At 43.8% G+C, this 19,621-nt stretch overlaps 1 protein-coding gene across 1 annotated transcript; it reads right to left on the reverse strand.

Moving 5' to 3' along the window:
* Positions 1-10,753: 10,753 nt before the first annotated feature.
* Positions 10,754-18,240, reverse strand: LOC114438804 (vesicle-associated membrane protein-associated protein B/C-like). Its single transcript, XM_028410369.1, has 6 exons — positions 17,943-18,240; positions 16,587-16,739; positions 14,559-14,662; positions 13,740-13,820; positions 13,170-13,349; positions 10,754-12,573 (listed from the first exon to the last, which is right to left on the reverse strand). The coding sequence occupies exons 1-6, from the start codon at positions 17,998-18,000 to the stop codon at positions 12,409-12,411; spliced, it is 741 nt and encodes a 246-aa protein (XP_028266170.1). The 5' UTR covers positions 18,001-18,240; the 3' UTR covers positions 10,754-12,408.
* Positions 18,241-19,621: the final 1,381 nt, after the last annotated feature.

Consider the following 19,621-nt stretch of genomic DNA (forward strand, 5'->3'; position numbering starts at 1 on the left):
CAAAGGCAAAAACAGTGGTCAAAATCCAAAGCAGTGGTCGGTACACAGTAGATAAGTCCGCGAGGCAGAGGTAACACAAAGGGCAAGGCAAAAACAGTAGTCTGATCCAAAACAGGTCATACACAGGAAAATCCAAAACTCACTCGAAAACCCACTGGGGAAATCACAAGAGCGGGAGGCTACTTGGACGGCTGTGTCGCATGGATTACTCACAAGACGAACTGGCAACGAGAGGGAGGAAACACACAGACTTTAAACACAAGAGGGCGGGAAGCCACAGGTGAGGCACATTAGGGCGGAGCAGGTAATCACGGGAGGGGGGAATGGTGCACATACGAGGAAGGGGAAGTCAACAAACCTGAAACACAAACGGAAAGATGAATACCAAAATAAGACAGGAAGTGACTAGTAAAACTCGAGTTAATGCACACAGAAAATAAGCTATCAAAATAAGAGCCCTGGCTCAAATCCTGACAGAAGAAACCAGCACCGACAGGGGAGGAGGAAGGTCTGATGAGGCCTGCAGCCAAGGATTCCGTGATGTACCTCTCCATGCAGTCTTTCTCTGGCCTAGAGAGTTTATATAGCTTGCTTGAAGGTAAGGTGGCTCCAGGTAGAAGGTCGATCGGGCAATCATAGGGTCGATGAGGGGGGAGCGAGGTAGCCTTAGCCTTACAGAACACTGGGGTGAGGTCGTGGTATTCAGGGGGCACAGAGGATAGGTCAGGTGGTTCAGAGACAGCAGGGGGAGGAGAATGAGCGGGAGGATTTGCAGCTTGGAGACAGTTAGCCAGACAGAAGGGGCTCCAGTTTAGAATAGTACGGCTAAGCCAATCAATATGAGGGTTGTGAGTGACTAACCAGGGGAGGCCCAAAACTATAGGAAAGGCAGGAGAGCTAATAACGAGGTAGGAGAGCGTCTCACGGTGATTACCCGACAGTAGTAGAGTAACAGGGGAGGTACGGTGGGTAACTGAGGCTAGCAACCTGCCATCTAAGGCATTAACTACCTTAGGGGAAACTAGAGGTTTAGTGGGTAGATTAGCTTGGGAGGCAAAAGCTGAGTCTATAAAGTTGTCATCGGAACCAGAATCTACAAAAGCTGAAAGAGGCAGAGTTACATGGTGGAGGATTAAGGAACCAGCTAACGTAAACTGAGTGAGGGAGGTTAGAGAAGGGGAATGGAAAGGTGTATGGCTCACCAGGACTCCCTCGTCTACTGGTGAGCCGGCAGGAAGGCAGGAGATGACCAGGCTCACCACAATAAAGGCAGAGGTTCTCCTGTCTCCTCCTGAGCCGCTCACCAGGGGACAATTTGGATCTGGAGGGGCCTAGGAGGGGTGAAGCCCTTCTCTCTCTGTCTCTCCTTCAGCCTAGCATCTATCTTAATAGCCAGAGAAATAAGAGAACTAAGGGGCCAGGGTCATCCCTGAGGGAGAGTTCGTCTTTAATTTTATCAGATAGACCCTTGTAAAATATTCCCTTAAGAGCCAATTCATCCCACCCAGACTCAACAGCTAGGACGCGAAAATCAACAGAGTAGGCCGCAACTGAACGTGAACCCTGACGGAGATCGAGCAGGCGTTTAACCACCTCTTGGCCCTGCAAACGGTGGTCAAAAATCTTACGCATCTCTGCCATGAAAGAGGGGTAAGAGCGAAGGACAGGTGAATCACTCTGCCAGAGGGCAGTAGCCCATTGACTAGTCTTGCCCCACAGTAAATTAACCATATAGGCCACCTTAGCCTCATCTGAAACATAGGAAGATGGCTGCTGACTAAAAACTATAGATCACTGAAACAGGAATTGGTTACACCAGTGGTCCCCAACCACCGGGCCGGGGACCGGTACCGGTCCGTGGGTCATTTGGTACCGGGCCGCACAGAAAGACTGAGCAAAACATATATTATTCATTATCTGAGTCTGACAGCTGTTTCATTTATAAATCGATCAGATTCATCCGCCTGTGCCTTTAAGCACCTGTCCAGACGCTTGTCTCGGTCACGGGATACGGCCCCAAAATTAAGCCCACAAGCAGCAAAAATGAATAAAAAACAAACGTCTTTGGAGAGCTTCTTCGGAAAGGGGAAAAGGCCTAACGAGGAGACAGAAGAAGAGGAGCCTACCCCTTCAAAGAAAAAGAAACCCGCATTTAAAAGACTATATCAGGAGTCCTATTTAAAATACGGATTTATTGCAACAGGTGATTCTCACACACCAAGTCCGCTCTGAGTGATGTGGCGACAGACTCGCAAATGAGGCAACGAAGCCTTCAAAACTGCGAGACCGAGCACCCTGCATTAAAAGACGAGCCATGGAAGAAAACATGAACAAGAACGACTGAGGCAATTAATGACGGCCAAAACAAAATTACGGAGTGGACTGGAAACACACTTCGGGTGTCATGTCTCATTGCTGAGAAAGCTCAAAGGCTCCCACTAATTAAGCATAAGAGTAAGAGTCTGTTTATGCACTTTGTTTTTTTTTTTTGTTTTTTTTTTCTGTGCCGGTCCGTGAAAGTATTGTTTTACATGATACCGGTCCGTGGTGCAAAAAAGGTTGGGGACCGCTGGGTTACACGACCCTACATCACCAGCATAAGGCTCAGGGGGAGGAACGAATGGCTCACGTGTAGTAGGTAAGGCAGGCTCAGCAGCAGAAGGAGGGTTAGCAGGTGGTGTTTGCTCCTCACAGTCTCTCACGCGTCCTGAAAGCAGGTTTAGCTGCGTTAGCATGGAACTCATGCTGGCTGACAGGCTGCGGAGGTTGTCCGAGACGTCCTGAATTTGGGCCTCATGTCTTCTTAACACGGCTTCCTGAGCGCTGAGAGCCTGAGCAAATGACTCCGAGTCTGCTGGGTCCATGCTGGCTGGATTGTTCTGTAGGGTTTTCCTAACGAGAGGACCCAGAAGCAGAACAGAAGCAGAGGGTTGCTTAAGTTCAGTTTAATGAGAAAAGAAATAACAAAAAGCGAATCCAAAAGGGATCAGTTCACAAAAGGCTATGCTGTTTGGCGTGGCTGGCTAGGAGCTGGCTAGAGGAGCAGTCAAACAGGTTGGTTTCCTGCCAAAGAGAAAGAGGGAAACAGTCACTGAAAAAGGCTGAGAATGCTCAGATCCACGATGAGGAAAAGCTGTAACTGACGAGTTACCAACTATGTAGACAATCCAGCGTCGAAGCAGAGAAGAGCTCTGGTATAAGTAGAGAGCAGAGATGAGACGAGGTGCAGGTGTGCCAACCTCCAGCCGGCAGGTAACCACGCCCAGCACTTCAGAAGAGAGACATGCCTCCAAGAGGAGGGAGAAAAACAGAAGTCAACACAATCATGACAACAAATAAAACCCAATCCCCATATCATAACAATGATAGTCTTTTCTTCAAATTACCTGTGAGGAGACACATGTATAAAAGGACATTATTGTTATTCATTGTTGGTGCTATTAGAGTTTGAGGTAAAGATTTTTTCCTAATGTTTTCAGAAGCCTCCAATATTACATATTCATATCTGAGGACGCAAAAACCTTTAAAAAATGATTACGTGTTCACTTCTTGATCCCCTACTGTCTGATATATGATCAAGTACAAAAGTCTTGTTGTTGTTGATTTGCCTCCTTCCACACTGTTTTTTGGTCTGATTTTGATATTTCCTGACTATCTTTTGCCAGTTTATCTTCTTTCATAGATATATGGACTGTATATTATACAGTCCACTTTCATTCCAATGCAATAACTCAAAATAATACATTTAAACAATATGCTCCTTTAAAACATCCTACCTATGCTTAGTCACAGCTTTTCTTACATTCCATGTAACAATTAATAATTAAAGCTGCAAGCAGTGATGACAGGCCCTCACACTCTTTGTGGTCCGCGGGCCTCATAGCCGCCCCCTCCCCTATCGCCCAACACATCCTCTATACCCCTGGTACTGGCACGAGCAGTGGTTTTCAGGGCAGAAGAGTAGACCAAAACACACATAAGACAGGACCTCCGGCCAGTAGGTGGCGCAGTGACTGTAGTGTATCAGCATATCAATCTTTGCAGTCAGATGTTCAGCATGACTGTAAAGTTTCATCCACATAGGATGAAGTATGAGGGAGATACAGCCACAAAAACACCTATTTACTGTGAGTTGGCGAAGGGTCAACTTTGTGGTGGCCCCACAGCCAGACCGTATGACGTATTTTGATAACTTTTGGGCCTTTATGCCTTAAGAGTAGCCAGACTAATTTTCAGGTGGATTGGACAAATCCCCTAGGAGGAGTTCGTAAAAGTGTGAGTGAAAAATACAAAATGGCGGACTTCCTGTGCGTTTTAGAGGATACCTCCAGGAGACTTTTTTTCTCATCTAGAGGTGATACATATGTGTTTTTTTTTAAACGATTTTTGTGTCTGTAGTGCAAACAGGGACTCAGATCCCATTCTAGGGGGCGCTGCTGAGCCATGTGGACAAGCCCACATATGACAATAAGGTGATATGAAAAGGTGCACAGGGGCTGATGTCATGATAGAGTAAGCGTCAGGTAGGATGAATAAATCAAGAAACACAGCAGCTTTCTCTATGGTGGCGAAGGGTCACCTTTATGGTGTTGCCCTGCCCACACGGTGTAACATTGATCTGCGTTTGATAACTTTTGCTCAGCCATGTCCTCATAACCATGTGACAAAATCTCAGGTCTATCAGAGTATTTACCTAGGAGGAGGAGTTCAAGCACGAGGTGTGGAACATGGAAAATCAGCCTGAACACAATTCATACTGCCAGTAGGTGGCGCTATGAGAGTATCAGCTCTTTAGCATATCAATCAGGGAGTGCAAATTGAAACATGGAGTGTTTTTTTCAAAATGGCGGACTTCCTGTACGTCGTGGAATTTTCGTCCAAGAGGCTTTTTTTCTTGTCATGGAGTTTCAAGTCTGTAGCAGTTGCAGTGAATATTTTCACACTTTAGGGGGCGCTGCAGAGCCATGCGGCCCCGCCCAGCAATGGCGACAGTGTCACATCGCGATTTTCGTCGAGGGACAATTTTGTGCCAAATTTGGTGAGTTTTTGAGCATGTTCAGGCGGTCATATTGGCTATACCATGGCCCGAACGAGAATCCAGCATAATAATAATAACCCTTTGCATTTCAATAGGGCTCTCGTATGAAACTTTTGATGTTTGAGCGGCTTGAATCGGTCAATGCATTCTGAAGATAGGCAGAGCCAAAAAACGTATGGAAGAGTAATAATATTATAACTAGAAACGTCAGGGTTTGTGAGGGTGAAGCGGACACAGATGCAGAATCAGAGCAGTTTAAAAATAAAAAAGCAGTTCTTTATTGCAGGCCAGGAGGGCAAAAATCAAAAGACCAAAACTTAAAATCACACTAAGTGTGGCAAAAGGACGTGGCAAGGCAAAAACAATAATTAAACAAGGACTATAGCTAGGCTAAATCAAAAGTCAAGCAAAAAGGCAAACAACATCCAAATACATAGCATGGCATGAAAAACCTGGGTAATGTGGCTTGGCTTCAAGACGAGAGCAAACCCCAGGAGTGACGAAGACAAACTAGCACCTGGTGCAAGGGAGACAAAGACTAAATACACAGGACCAGGGAAGACAACAAGACACAGATGAGGGCAGGGCAGGTAATCAAACAAGGAGGGAAACCACAGGAAGCAAAACACAAGCAAATGCAGAGGGGGGACAGGACTACCAAAGTAAAACAGGAAGCACAAGACAAGACACAAGAACTAAACAAAAACCCAGAGAAACAAAACACTAGAACTACAGGAAAATAACAATAACTAAACACAGATTAAACTAAAAACCCAAAACAAGGAAAACAAAACCATAAATAAACACCAGGTCATGACAAGAAAAACATTTCCTGAAGAAAATGCAAGTTTGATTGCTGCAGCTGAAGCATTGCTTTGAACGCTGATGTGAAGGATTGCTCTGAATTGCTGGAGAATCTACAATCTGAATTTAAGTTGCTGAAATGCAGTTAAGAATTTGAAAAGATGAAGCTCTTATTTTGAAAAATAGAAAATGTTTTAATATTATGAAGATATGAAAAAGAAACAGCTGAAGACAAGAACAGTATGAAGTCATGACCTTAAAGAATAGCCTGTGAATATACCATATGAAAGACTATAAGAAGCACAGGTTGTGTGATTTGAAAGCATTCGGAACAGAATGATGTTTGAACGGTTTCTGTAGCTGAAAGCATGTGGAACTAGTTACATGTCAAAGTTGAAGGTGGTTTTGAAGGCTCCTCCATAGACTCCCATGTTAAAAATGACCCGGAATGTCCTGAGATGAACATTTTGATAGTTGAATGGCTGAAATCGGTGAATGTGTGCTGAAGATACGCTGCGCCAAAAAATGTACGGAAGAATAAGACAGAAAGAAAGAAGAAAGAGTGTGAAGAAAGAGTTTGATTGCTTGCAGCAATGTGTCTTTCAGAAGAACTGGTGACTCCTGTGACAGCCACCTGTTGCAACAGCAGCCTTTTTTTTGGAGAATTGGTGCATGCACCACAATTTTTTTTCCCTCAGGCTTGGTGCATGCACCACATTTGGTGCATGTAAAAAAGAGGAATTATCTAGAAACAACTACATTTTCCTCTTCAATGTCTCAGTCTGCATTACTTTGGTCCCAATAGATATCAAGTCCTTCGCCATGACAGATAATCCATTAGGAGTAACACACAGGCCACCCTAAACAGGTGGTGTAGTCTGAGGCGTGTCCTCGGGAGACAAAAGGGACGACGCCTGGACGTCTGGAGCCCGCCCTCTGGCCGAGACGGGAGGAGTGACGCCGTCTGGAGCCCGCCCTCTGGCCGAATCCAAAAACACAGGGCTGAACACTGAAACACCAAATTACTCACTGAAATTCACTGAAACCAACTGGCTGAAGAAAGGCTGGGACACTCGGATTACTCACAAGACGAACTGGCAACAAGGGGAAGGAAACACAGGTGAAGCACATTAGGGCGGAGCAGGTAATCACAGGAGGGGGACGGGAGCACACATGAGGAAGGGGAAGTGAACATAACTGAAACACAAGGGGAAGATCAAGTTTCAAAATAAAACAGGAAGTGACTAGTAAAACTAAAACTAATACAAACAGAAAATGAACTACAAAATAAAAGACCTGGCTGAAACCATGACAGTTCCTGCTCGATCTTCTTTTCTAAAAGTTCCTGTTTCTTCGTTAGCTTCTCCTCGGTCTCTCTGAGCTTCTGGATTGCCTCCTGTGCACTCGGTCCCTTTCCTCCTTTCCCCCCCTCCTCCAAATAGTTTGCGAAAACATGACATAACTAGAATATTGCTAAACACTGCCTATAAAAAACAACCAATGTAAAGTACTCCAACAAACAGGTGAAACGGACGCTGCCTCACAGCTCGTCAGACGCTGACGAAGAAGAAACATACTTCAGCGTCACCGGCAGGGCGGCCGGGCGTCGCGATGGGAGAAATCCCTTCGGCATGTTCTCCCCTGGATCTCGACATGCAGGACATGTGCAAACGTGCAGCTGCAAGGCTCAACATCCCGTGGCCCACGGTTCAAGCCGAGGAAGTCAGGTCTCGCTTTGATGGCAAGAAGCTGCCCAAAGCAAAGAAGACGGGGAAACAAGTGCTGCCAATTTCCCCAGAGCTGCAGCGGCTATGTGGAATGCTAAACCATACAGCGAGAAACACCCCATCTCGGGGAGCTCCCTGTTGGATTGTAAGGGGATGGAGGCTAACGGCATCTGGTGAGTTTGGGGTTTCGCCTGAATATAGAAAAAAGAATGTTGACACCTTCTCAGTGCATCACCTTCATAGGCCTGACTTTGGACTCTCTCCAGGGCAGAGCTTTCCTTTCTCAGGACAGGGTGGTGGCAATGAAAGGATGCCTTGCACTGTTTCACAGGGGCAACACAGTCACACTCAGACAGTGTCAGAGGCTGTTAGGCCTGATGGCCTCATCTGTGGTGGTAATACCCCTGGGACGCCTGTACATGAGAGGGCCTCAGCGATGGGAGCCTCCCTTGGCCTAGATCCTCTCCGAGATGGTCATCGAAGGGCGAGGGTTTCTGTGGACTGCTCCCTGGCTTTGTGCCAGTGGAAGAGCCCAGGGTTTCTGACCCAGGGTGCTACCATGGGAACTGTTTCGGCCAGGGAAGGTGATCTCTACAGATGCCTCTCTCACAGGCTGGGGTGCTACCAAGCGGCAACCTTCAGGGCTGAGCCAGAGTGGCCCCGCTGGGGATCGATGCACTGGCACACGAGTGGCCACGTGCTCTCCTGTATGCCTTTCCCCCAGTGGCTCTCATTTCTCCAACTCTGGCCAGATTGAGGGAGAAGGAGCTGGTCATGATCCTGGTGGCTCCACACTGGCCAGCGAAACACTGGATGGCGGAGATTTTCCAGCCTCTAGTGGGCACGCCATACAGTGGCGGTTTTGGGCACGGGCAGACCAGGCGGTCGCCCGGGGCAGCATCACACAGGGGGCGGCACCGTTACCGTTAAGATCATTAAATAACACAGAAGTTTTGGGGCCAAACCGGAGAGACAGCAGAGCTGCAGGCAGAGAGACAGAGGACTGTAGCCTGATGCTGGACTGAGAGTTTGATGCTGTGCGCTGTGTTTTTATAATGTCCATCCATGGTGCGCTGCTCTGGCTTGAGGGTTAGCTAACAATTTAGCTACTGTCTGCTAACATAAGTCCGTCCATCAATGACAGGCTGATTAACGATAAACTAAAGTAAGAATACTGCTGACTGTCAGCTGGTTTTATGAGGTAAATACAGGGTAAAAAGTGGGAATGATTATTTTTCATCCATTCAGCCTCTCTTCACTCTCTGCCCACAGCCTGGACCATCACACAGGTTTCAAAATGACTAGTTGCCCAAAGTGTTACACATTACAACCTTTATGCTGCTTATTAAAATCGAATTGAAAGCACTATATACTACTATATATAGCTAACAAAAAATTATATCTATGTATAAAATGCAGTCCTATTGTAGTACAGTGAAATATTTTTGTTTTGTCTGAATAAGCAAGGACAGATGTTTGATCCAGTACAATTGTAGTGCTCTAGTTTACATGCCTTATGTTAGTTTAATTTAAAAAAAATATAGACAATGGGGATTTTATTTTTTATACCATTTATCATCATATTATCCATTTTGCAACCTGTCATGTTTGTTTTCTGTAATGTTTTTGCATGTTTGTTCCTCTCTCTCTCTCCTTCATCCTCTCTGTCCTGTCTCCCTCTTCTTCTCCTCCTCTTGGGGTTCAGGCTCTAGGTCTCTGTGAAGCGGTGAGTGTAAAACGCGCTATATTAATAAAACTGAATTGAGTTGAATTCCCCCTTATTTAATGACCTCCGCTTTTGTTGTTGTTTTTTTTTTGTTTTTTTTTTGGAGGGGGCGGGGGGTCTCGCCCGGGGAGTAATTCAATGTGGAACCGCCCCTGACACCATGGCAGCTGCCATTACGCAGGGACCTGCTATCCCAGGCACGAAGACACGAGAGCATGCTATGAAAGAGAACTGGAGGTTATGGCTATAAGCATGGTTCTCTGATCAGCATGAGTGAGTGTCTCACCAGACCATGGAAGCGAGGAAGAGGTGAGCTTGTTTGAATGGCGACTGAAGCTATGTCAGCCCCGAGGGCTGGTGTAGTGTAATTAAAGCTTGTCGGGATCACGCAGGGGGCGTTCTCCCATAGTGAGACACTCACTCATGCTAATCAGAGAACCATGGTTATAGCCATAACCTCCAGTCAGCCTACTCCGACACTTCGATCTTCTTCTTCCTTCAGTTGACGATTGTCTACTTCCTGGATGTCTCCCTCTGCTGGACAACTGCCGGCCGTACAGGGCATCGCTGTTACCTAGTGTTTTAAATCAAACTATTTTAGGATCCAAGAATTAAAGGAACGTTGTTATTATTTGTTTATCTATAATTAATTTAGACAACACGTCCCTCCATTGGCTGTAAAAAGTACACTTTTTGTTTTTAAATAATATGCCAAATTTGCACTACTATAATCCCAAATTATTAGTTTAAATACCATGAAATTAAACAAGACTATTCAGTTGCAGTGTTATATCTTCTTAAGATATAACACTGCAAACATCTTGTAATGTGGTTAAAAAAACCCCAGATAATTCCATCTTTAGCACACAATGTACGCTGCAGTTAAAAAGATGTTTACCAAATGTATGATTAAATTTCTGAAAAAAACATCAGGTCACATTTTTGTGTTGATCTTAATCATGTGATATATTTTTAGTTTCTCTTAAACCTAATTTGCTCACATGTTTGAACTACACTGTACAGAATAAGGAGACTATTTTCACACACATTTGCTTTTTTTTTCTTTTTTTTTTTACCAGAAGCTGTATGTGTCAAATCATACCAAATAATATTAATGGATAAAAAGCACTGTGGGCTACTGGTAATATATAAAATCAGTGTTATATATGCTCCAGTTTTTCTGCTGTCGTTACACCCTTTATGATTCAAGATGGAACCACACTCTGAGGTGGATTTCATTAATGACTGGGCTGCTCTAGTGTCAGACAGCATGAGCCGTCACATACAACACACACACACAACTTTCTTATACCGTGACCTAGATAAAAAAAGTAACTCTTCACAGAGGCAGACAGTAGGGGGTTTATGTATTTTAATTCATTATGATGCTACATGATCCATGGTGGTTTTTACTCAGTTTTTTCCTTTACTACAGTATGTTAATAACTTTGCCATGTATCTTTTTAAGTATTTTTATTATTATGTACATACAAAAGAGTATCCAATTGTGAAATGTGTGATTACACTGATGTGACTGTATCTCTGCAGGTGTGGTCTGAAGCGCTGATACCTTTTTGTGTGTAGTGTGTATTCACAGGACAGTCCTCCTCCCAGCCGCCCACATCCACATGTCTCCGCTCCCCGAGCTCCCTCCGGCAAAGAAACAAAAATGCAGATATATATATTTCTATATATATATATATGTATATATTTTTAAACAGCCGAGCTTGCCGAGATGGTCATGTGATAGCCAAGGTAATACAGCTGTGTTATCTCACAACCATCAGAGCCCAACAGGAAGCAAAAGGAAAGGATGAACTAAAAGAAACAAAACACACACACACACACACACAAACTGATAAAATGGTCCCTCCTGAAAAGGCAGTATGTTGTTGGTTTTGCTAGTATCATGTTTAACACTGAGAAAAAAAAAAACGGTCATGAAAATAAATGTAGGCCATTCATGCAGACTTGCACAACTGAATATAGTGCATTTGGATATTATAAACAGAAGCATTGTGGTTACATGATAATACAAGAAAACAAAGCAAACAATGGCTGTGATACACTGGAGGACGTAAAGTCAGTGCTCCATGGGAAGAAAGAAATACAAAAATCAAACGAGGTGGCCAAATCTACTGGTACAGAGTCGATCATATGTAACATCCACAGCTTTAAGGTTGGAAGTTCTTACCAAGAAAATGTGTCAAGTGGAATGCTGAGCAGCATCAATTCTTTATCATCATCTTGATTTTACCGAGGCGTTTATTTTACAAATGGCCCACAAAATTGATTTTTTTTTTGTCTGGACAACTAAAATCTTCAAAAGTGTTAATTATGTTTTTGTGTTTTCCCCCATTTTTTCTGTTGTGTACACAAAATCGTTCCAGATGCCAGTTTTAGTTTGACAGCAGCTCACTTCCCTCTGTTCTAACACAGCCTGTGACTTCACCATTTGTGGTCTCCTCACATTAAAACATCCACACACATTCAGTCACATCAGCACTCCAGCAGGAGGCAAATTGACAAGACACACACACACACACACACACAGAGCCTCTGCTGGCTGCTTTGTTTTTCAAAAGCTGTAGAAGATATTACATAAAGTTATGTTTTTCATTGATCAGCTGTGTTCACCTCTCTGCAGAATATGGGTTGTGGAGAGACTTTCAGGAGTGTTAAGAGCTTTCAACAACGTGAGTGAGAAACTGAATATATCAATGAAAGACGTCAGACATTCAGCCAGCATGAAGCCACGTCCAAGCCCCGCTAAACTTTGACCTGTGCAAATTGGAGGAGATCATTTAGGAAGGAGAGATGGACGGAAAGAACAGATCAAAAGGTGGTGATTATTTCAAAAACGAAAAAAAAAGGCAAGACAAGTGACAAAAACACCCACACATTAACTTGGGATACCTTACTTTGTTTCCTTATTACACTTTAAATTATGTTCCATCCAAACTAACCGTCATGATATTGCCTTAAATGTTAAAAAAAAAAGAAGACAATATTTCAACATAAACCCAGAAGACATCCCCGTTGCCGCCATTGACACGTGTTCTCCCGAGCATGCTGTTCATCCTTCCGTCACTGTGCTATGTCCATCTGTGTCTCTACAGGGCCAGCTTGCCAATGATGACTCCGATCACAAAGAAGAGCACGCAGAGCGCCAGGACGCGGGTGCTCAGGCCTTCGTCTCTCATGGCCGTGGCCGCCATAGCAGAGGAGTGAGGAGCGCCCACCGATGTCACCTTTCTCTTCCGCAGGCCATCGTCCTCCTGTGAAGAAGACGAGTCAGATATACTGTCAAACAAAACCTCAGCAAACACGGTGACAGTCGCTATCACCCTCATGGACTCAAAGTGGCTCTTCAAAGACCCACGGGTGACGTCCCATATCTTAGCTGTAAACAGCACCCAAGTCACAAAAGGTTCTCTAATACCCCATGAAGAGGCTCAAAGGTGAACTGCTGAGATAAATGTAGTGACCCAAATAAACTCTCCTGTGACCCACCTGTGGTCCTGACCCAGTCTCTGGGAAAGGATGCTGTACAGAAGAGAGCAGCCTGTGGCCTAAGGCTCTGCCACATACCAGAGAAGGTTATTTATTTTTAATGACATCTTTTAGGGTGTTGGACTTCAAAGGAAGGACAGCAGTCCTGGAGACTGAATGTTTAATTGATGATATTATAACCATAATATAGTTGTAAAAGTAACCCTAGTTGCTAGTTTAGTCCATCATTTTTAAGACCCACTGTCTGCAGAAACACTGACATATATCTCCACACGTCCTTGCATACAACAGGAAGAGCTAGGACAGAAAACACGAGCCTGAAAGAAAACACAGACATCCTATTTGTTTTAGCGTGTCTCACCCTGATCTGTTTGTTTTCTTCCCGTAGCCTCTGCACCTCCATCTGCAGCCGCTTGCACTCCTCCATAATCTTCTTCACCTCGCCATCATCCAGCGAGGCGCTGGCTGACTTGGGCAGCACAGAGTGCTCAGTCTTAACAGAGGTAGAGGAAGACACAGTTTTGTTGATTTCACTCTCTTGCTGTGGAGAGAGAGTGAGGGTGGGGGCGGGGGCGGTTGGTGGGATGAGAGGAAGAAGAGGAAAAAAAAACAAAAAGGGAGGATGGAGGTGATGAGAAGACATACAGATTATGTGGTAGGTGGTGAGTTGAAAGTACCAACAAATCATAAATTAATAAATAAATCATATAATGGGTAATACAGTGATGAGTTGCAGATGGGAGGGAGAAAATACTCTACAGTAACATTATATAAATGACTCTTTCCTTCATAACACTAAGTGGATCCAACTATTACAGGTGTGGGTGTGTAGAAAGGATGGAAATGTGAGAAATTGTGACCATCGTGCATTGACATCTGACACTAAATGACTGAATGACACAGCAGATGTCTGACACAGACTTGTACTTACAGTTTTGTCATTTTCTAGAGGCATCTCAAATGCACATCTCAACTTTGAATCCATCAGCTCTTCAGGCTTTGCCTCCTTCCACTGAGGACATCAAGAAGGAAACAGTTCAGAGATTCGTGGGATTCAGTTCACGCATTGATTCTTTGGCATCACATGAGCTGTGTTTATCCTTAATACACACCCTTAAATCAAAGGAAACGTCACAAAATGATCTTCTGCAGGACTACATTTTCAGAAATAGGGATGTACGTACACAATATAGCTGTGTTAAATACTCAGTTCTGATTGGTTGACTATAGCATTCTATGGTCAATTATTTTTGACCAAACCACTGCTACCAGTTTGTGCAGTAATACAGTCATTCTAAGACCACATCACCTTATCCCATATTACACTGTTCAGTTTGGCTATATCTGGCAAACAGGCTGCCACCATATATATAACAGACCACTGCCAAAGACACGGTGCTGGTCACTGGGCACGAGAATCTCCCCAGAATCTGCTGAAGAAGTCTGAGAAATTTCATCAAGAGGGATAAAGTGCAGCGAGTTGGTCATTATAGCAAATTTAATCCTGATGGAATGACCTTCGCACTCCTAATAAACCAAAAGAGTACATATTTTTGTGGTCATGATTTAAAATAGCCTCCGCACTATAAAAACTGGCAGATGAAACCTGCAGCACTCTCCTCGTTTGAGGATCAGATGCCCTAAACAGCTGTGCTCACAAAACAAGAGACAGGCACAACTACTATAACTATGATCCATGAATAAATAATAGTGTGTGTGTGTGTGATTATTTCATGAAACATGTACTCACAACTCCTTCCATATCAGTCATGTCGAATGGAGCCAGCATGGACTGCACCATGAATTTGTGTTTACTCTTTTCATTGGGATCATAGTCAAAAGGCTGAAGCATAACTGTGAACAAAAACAACGACAGAACAGACAGAACATTAGGGAGTGACCGATCTTCAATATGCACTTCTTTGAACATGAACATACAGTACAATCAAAAAATCAATAGGGAGGGAGCCATAACTGCTATTTCAATGCACTAGGACATAGTAAAACGGCATGTATATGAACAACAGCACTCAAATCTGGTTCAGAAAAATAAATAAATTACTGTACCCTAAACTAAGGTTTAAAAAGTTTTCCACTCAACAATTTGAATTTTAAATTCAATAGTTAAGATTCTTTTTTTCTTGTGGCCAACAGAGATATTCACCCGTCTAGTCTGTTTAGACACGAGATAATGTTTTTGAGATATCAGCTATCAGCTTTGCTTTTGAGTTGAACTATCCCGTGACACAGTGGATGCCGTCATAAATGATTGCAGAAGTGCAAGAACACAACAGCAACGTGTCTGGGAGTGACAACCAGGACATTGGGCATGTGTAGTATAGGTTTTATACAACTGCCACATGTGGTGTTTTCTGTCAGTGTTTGAACATCTCTGGCAGTTTCTTCGCCTTTTTTTTTTATATGTGACTTTAGGCCAGCATCAATGGACCTAAAGGACCTTCTTTGCTACAAGGTGAGGAGGAGGGTGCCATGTCATTAAAAGCTGTCTGTCAGTAAAATCAATTTCTCAGGAGAAAGAACGCTCTCTTGGACACTCTGAGCTTCAATCAGTCGTGCTGCCACGGTGAGGAAAGTTTACTACTGGTTAATAAACTCGTGACAACACTGATGTTATCTGGTACATTGCACACAACACGAGAAAATATATTCGCCTATGATGCAAGTGCTTGAACTTGATCTGTAAATCTTCGCCTAACTCCAGTGCAAGCTTTCACTGCAGGGCTCATTTTAGCAGCCTCGCCGTGTCATTGATATTGTGCTAAACTGATGCGTGGCTGAGACTGTTTACTATTTTGACTAAGGACATCTCTCTACTGTGGCTGAATCCAGGGCAAGCTGTTATCACTAAGACGAACAACCCTTGTTTTAAGAACTTTGACCATTGGGGTTATGTTTGATATGATGGTGAATGGATGTTTTTATTTGGTCCTGGGTTCTTTGACATTTCATGGGGAAAATGCTAAATTAGACAAATAACAAAGCTTGTTATTGGATAGCCTTATAATGATTGGAGTGTTTACGAAACCTACTCCTTTATTTTTCTCCAATATCTGGGCCAATGTTAATCATGTAAGACATTCATTTTGTTGCTACAGCTGGGGATTAGGATTACTTCTCTTTGCCAATCAATGCACAATTGTACAGTTTTTTTTTCTGCAGATACCAAATAACTGGCTTCTAAATGAGAAAATAAAAACACTGTATTGCATCTATAAAACCAAGCTGTCTCAGTTTACAGCTACACTAATAAACCTTTTGTTTCAAACTGCATGAATTTTGCTGTGAGCGTCCACACTGCTCTGGGGTTTGCAGAGACCAAACAGAAACAGAGACCGACCCTGTTACATTTTCAGACGTAGCATGGACCGAGTGACACATTTGGAAATGCTTCCAGCCTAGTTTCATTTTGAGTTGTGTTCTGGAAAGCTGTGGAAAGTTGTGGAACGCAAAACTCTGGAAGCAATGTAGCAGACATTCATGTTCAATTTCTGATCAGGCCTTTATCAGACATACCCTAATTTATCACGCCCTCCCTTTCACATGATGCTTTTCTGGGAGAGAACACACATCAATTCTACATGGATAATGAATTCCAGGTTTTACTAACATTGTTGTCTATGGCAGCAGCAGCAGTAAAATCATTTTTATCACGCACTCCTAAAAACATGACAAGGGCACAGGTTATTTTTAAAATGGTGGGAAAGCAGAGATCACCATGTACTGAGAGGATCATAAAAAAACATAAGAAGTTACAAACCAGAAACATTGATGGAGGTTCCGGCGTCAATGATGCCACTGTTTGGGCGCACACAGTATCTGCGAGGTGCGGTTGTCTTAACTTTGAAACACACATTTCTATCTGTGGGGTTAGTCAGCTTCAGAGTGGCAGTGACCACATCTGTAAATGGGCCTGAGGAAGACACAGAAAAAAAATTACACAATGGACCAAAGGAAGTACATGTATCATTTAGACATCTGTCTAGTAGCTCGGTTGCAGATGTTTGTATGGCATTTTGTACAAAGTTTGGACTCCAAACCAAGACTTGTTTAGCAAACACATATTTATCTACAGCAATGAATACAAGGGTGGGGCAGTGAGGGACTCCACCAACATTGCTAATTATCAACATCAAAACGGTGCAAAGAGCAGCAAGGAGTGCAAACACTGGATGTATTATTTGTGCTCCACCCTGTGCCAAAAAAAAGCTTGTTTGATCATCTACAAGCGGTCTCTTTCCATGTTTAATGACTCCCCAAAGAAATAACCAGCCCCATTGGACAGATGAAGCAGAAGGTGTGTGCTTTTAACCATTTATCACACTGCACATGGAGCTGAATGGGTGTAGGCATCATGGCTCTTGTTAGCATCCTAAGGCTTGGCAATAATCAGTCAACACTCTACTACTGACTGATCCTATCACCCATCACTCAACCCATTTCTGCAGCACCCAAACGCAATTGTTAAGGGAAACAGCATTAACCCTGGTGCTCCAGATCAATCACTATTCTCATAACCATTGTTCCTATAAATAGAAAAGCTGGAAAGGAATTCGGGTTTCAGAGTGGCAGAAAACGGTAAAGCTCTCAGGCTTGCTAGCTTACAATATTGTGAAATAAGCAGGGTACTAAGGCTAAGCAATGACACCGAGAACGTAGAAAATGCTAGAACCTGAACTTCTTGGCAGTCGGGCATAAACAACAACGCCGCGACAAAGATGTACGCCAAGTCTCATTTCACATTACGATGTTTCACATGCTGTCAGGAAATGAACGAAAGAGCAAATGAGGATTAAAGCAATGGTGCGGCGGCCTTGCCCTGACGCTGCAATGACAGCTAGCACTGTGCTTGCTAGTTAGATTAGCTGAATGCTACGTAGCTAGCTGGGTAGCATCGTCGCACAAAGTGTCGTTTCACCTGTCACCGCCACGACTGTCATACACCCAGCGTAGACCACAGCTAGCTATTCCGGTCTTATTTAAAAAAGGCCAACAATAGCTAACGACTCACTGCCAAGCACTATAGCAGTACAAGCAAAAAGCGATTTACAGGCTGTGATTAAGGTTCTAATTTAGCCATCTACCCCGGCCCTGCCCTGCATTTTTTTGCCGTTACCTCTGAATTTGAGTTCATGTTGTGGCTCTAGCACCAGGACTTGTTCTGTTCTGGCCATGTCCCAGGGCTTCTTCCTGTCGTGACGGCGGAGGACAACAATATTTAACCGCAGGTGGCCCGTAGAGGTGAAGCGTCTAGCTCCCGAAGAAACAGCCTGGCTGTCCTCTGTTGTTTTCTACGGGAGGAACGAAGAGGAGCAGCAGGAGATCTACAAATGCACCACTACTCGAGCTGACGGGCTCGCTGACTGACTGCCACTGACAGCTGCTGGGGGCTAACGTGCTAACTGCTAGCAGCAGAGACGGGGAGTGGCGTCATGGCGTCACGTGATAGGTGGGGCCAGCAGAGGACGTCGGCTGGTTTGCTGGAAAAAGAAATGAACTCTCAAACCTCAAACACAGATTGAAATGAAGCAATATTTTTAAAACACTAAAAACTATATATTTATTATTACTACATGTATTAATTAATCCATGTTTGTTAAATATCAGTAGCTTCCTCTTTTAAATATGACCTAGTTAAGTCTATAAAACGTCATATGCTAATGACTGCAGTAATATGCAAACATCTGCTTGACTTGTAAACACTATAGACAACTAGAAAAAAGCATTTCCTGAAGAAAATGCAAGTTAGATTGCTGCAGCTGAAGCATTGCTCTGAATGAATATGAAATATGAATGATATGAAAAAGAAACCGCTGAAGACAAGAACAGTATGAAGTCATGACCTTAAAGAATAGCCTGTGAATATACCATGTGAAAGGTCTGAGGCTGGAATAATACCATAAGATTGTAAGAAGCTCAGGCTGTGTGATTTGAAAGCATTCGGAACAGAATGATGTTTGAACGGTTTCTGTAGCTGAAAGCACGTGGAACTAGTTACATGTCAAAGTTGAAGGTGGTTTTTAAGGCTCCTCCATAGCCTCCAATGTTAAAATTGCTCCAATGTTACGCCGAAATTGCTTAGTATTTGAATGGAATGTCCTCTGTGAGATGAACATTTTGATAGTTGAATGGCTGAAATCGGTCAATGTATGCTGAAGATACGCTGCGCCAAAAAATGTAAGAAGAAGAAGAAGAAGAATCACATTATATTGGATGTGTTGATTTTTGCATTTACCCTGGTTGTTCCTGCTGACACCTCGGCCATGTAAAAAGTAGATCAGATCACACTGCCGGTCATCTTGTTTCACTGCAGTGGTTTTAATATCACAGAAATTACACTGTTAACTGTCCAGTTAGGATCAACACTGATTGTGAATCAGTTTCAGCTGCTGTTGTGTAAATGGAACAGACAACAGGTGGAAATGAGAGGCCCTATAAAGGAGAGGTTCTGCAGGTGCTGACCACAGACCAGTCCTCTGCTCTCATATCTTTCTGCCTGATCACATCACAGTTTGATCACTTTTGCATTTTGTCAGTGCTCTCACCCCTAGAGGTAGCATGAGGCGGTGTCTACAACCCACACAAGCTGCTCAGGTAGTGCAGCTCATCCAGGATGGCACATCAATGAGAGCTGTGGCAAGAAGGTTTGCTGTGTCTGTCAGCACAGTGTCCAGAGCATGGAGGAGATACCAGGAGACAGGCCAGTACACCAGGAGACGTGGAGGGGGCTGTAGGAGGGCAACAACCCAGCAGCAGGACTGATACCTCTTTTGTTCAAGGAGGAGCAGGAGGAGC

The sequence above is a fragment of the Parambassis ranga genome, chromosome 7 (genome assembly GCF_900634625.1).
Source record: "Parambassis ranga chromosome 7, fParRan2.1, whole genome shotgun sequence".
Lineage (NCBI taxonomy): Eukaryota > Metazoa > Chordata > Actinopteri > Ambassidae > Parambassis > Parambassis ranga.

What these genes read in the sequence shown, in the direction of transcription:
- LOC114438804 (XM_028410369.1), bottom strand. Translation starts at nt 18,000, where the DNA reads ATGGCCAGAACAGAACAAGTCCTGGTGCTAGAGCCACAACATGAACTC. An exon ending in AACCTCCATCAATGTTTCTG is followed by an intron (nt 14,663 to 16,586) that starts GTTTGTAACTTC and finishes TTTTGTTCACAG; the next exon opens with TTATGCTTCAGCCTTTTGAC. An exon ending in TGACTGATATGGAAGGAGTT is followed by an intron (nt 13,821 to 14,558) that starts GTGAGTACATGT and finishes TGATGTCCTCAG; the next exon opens with TGGAAGGAGGCAAAGCCTGA.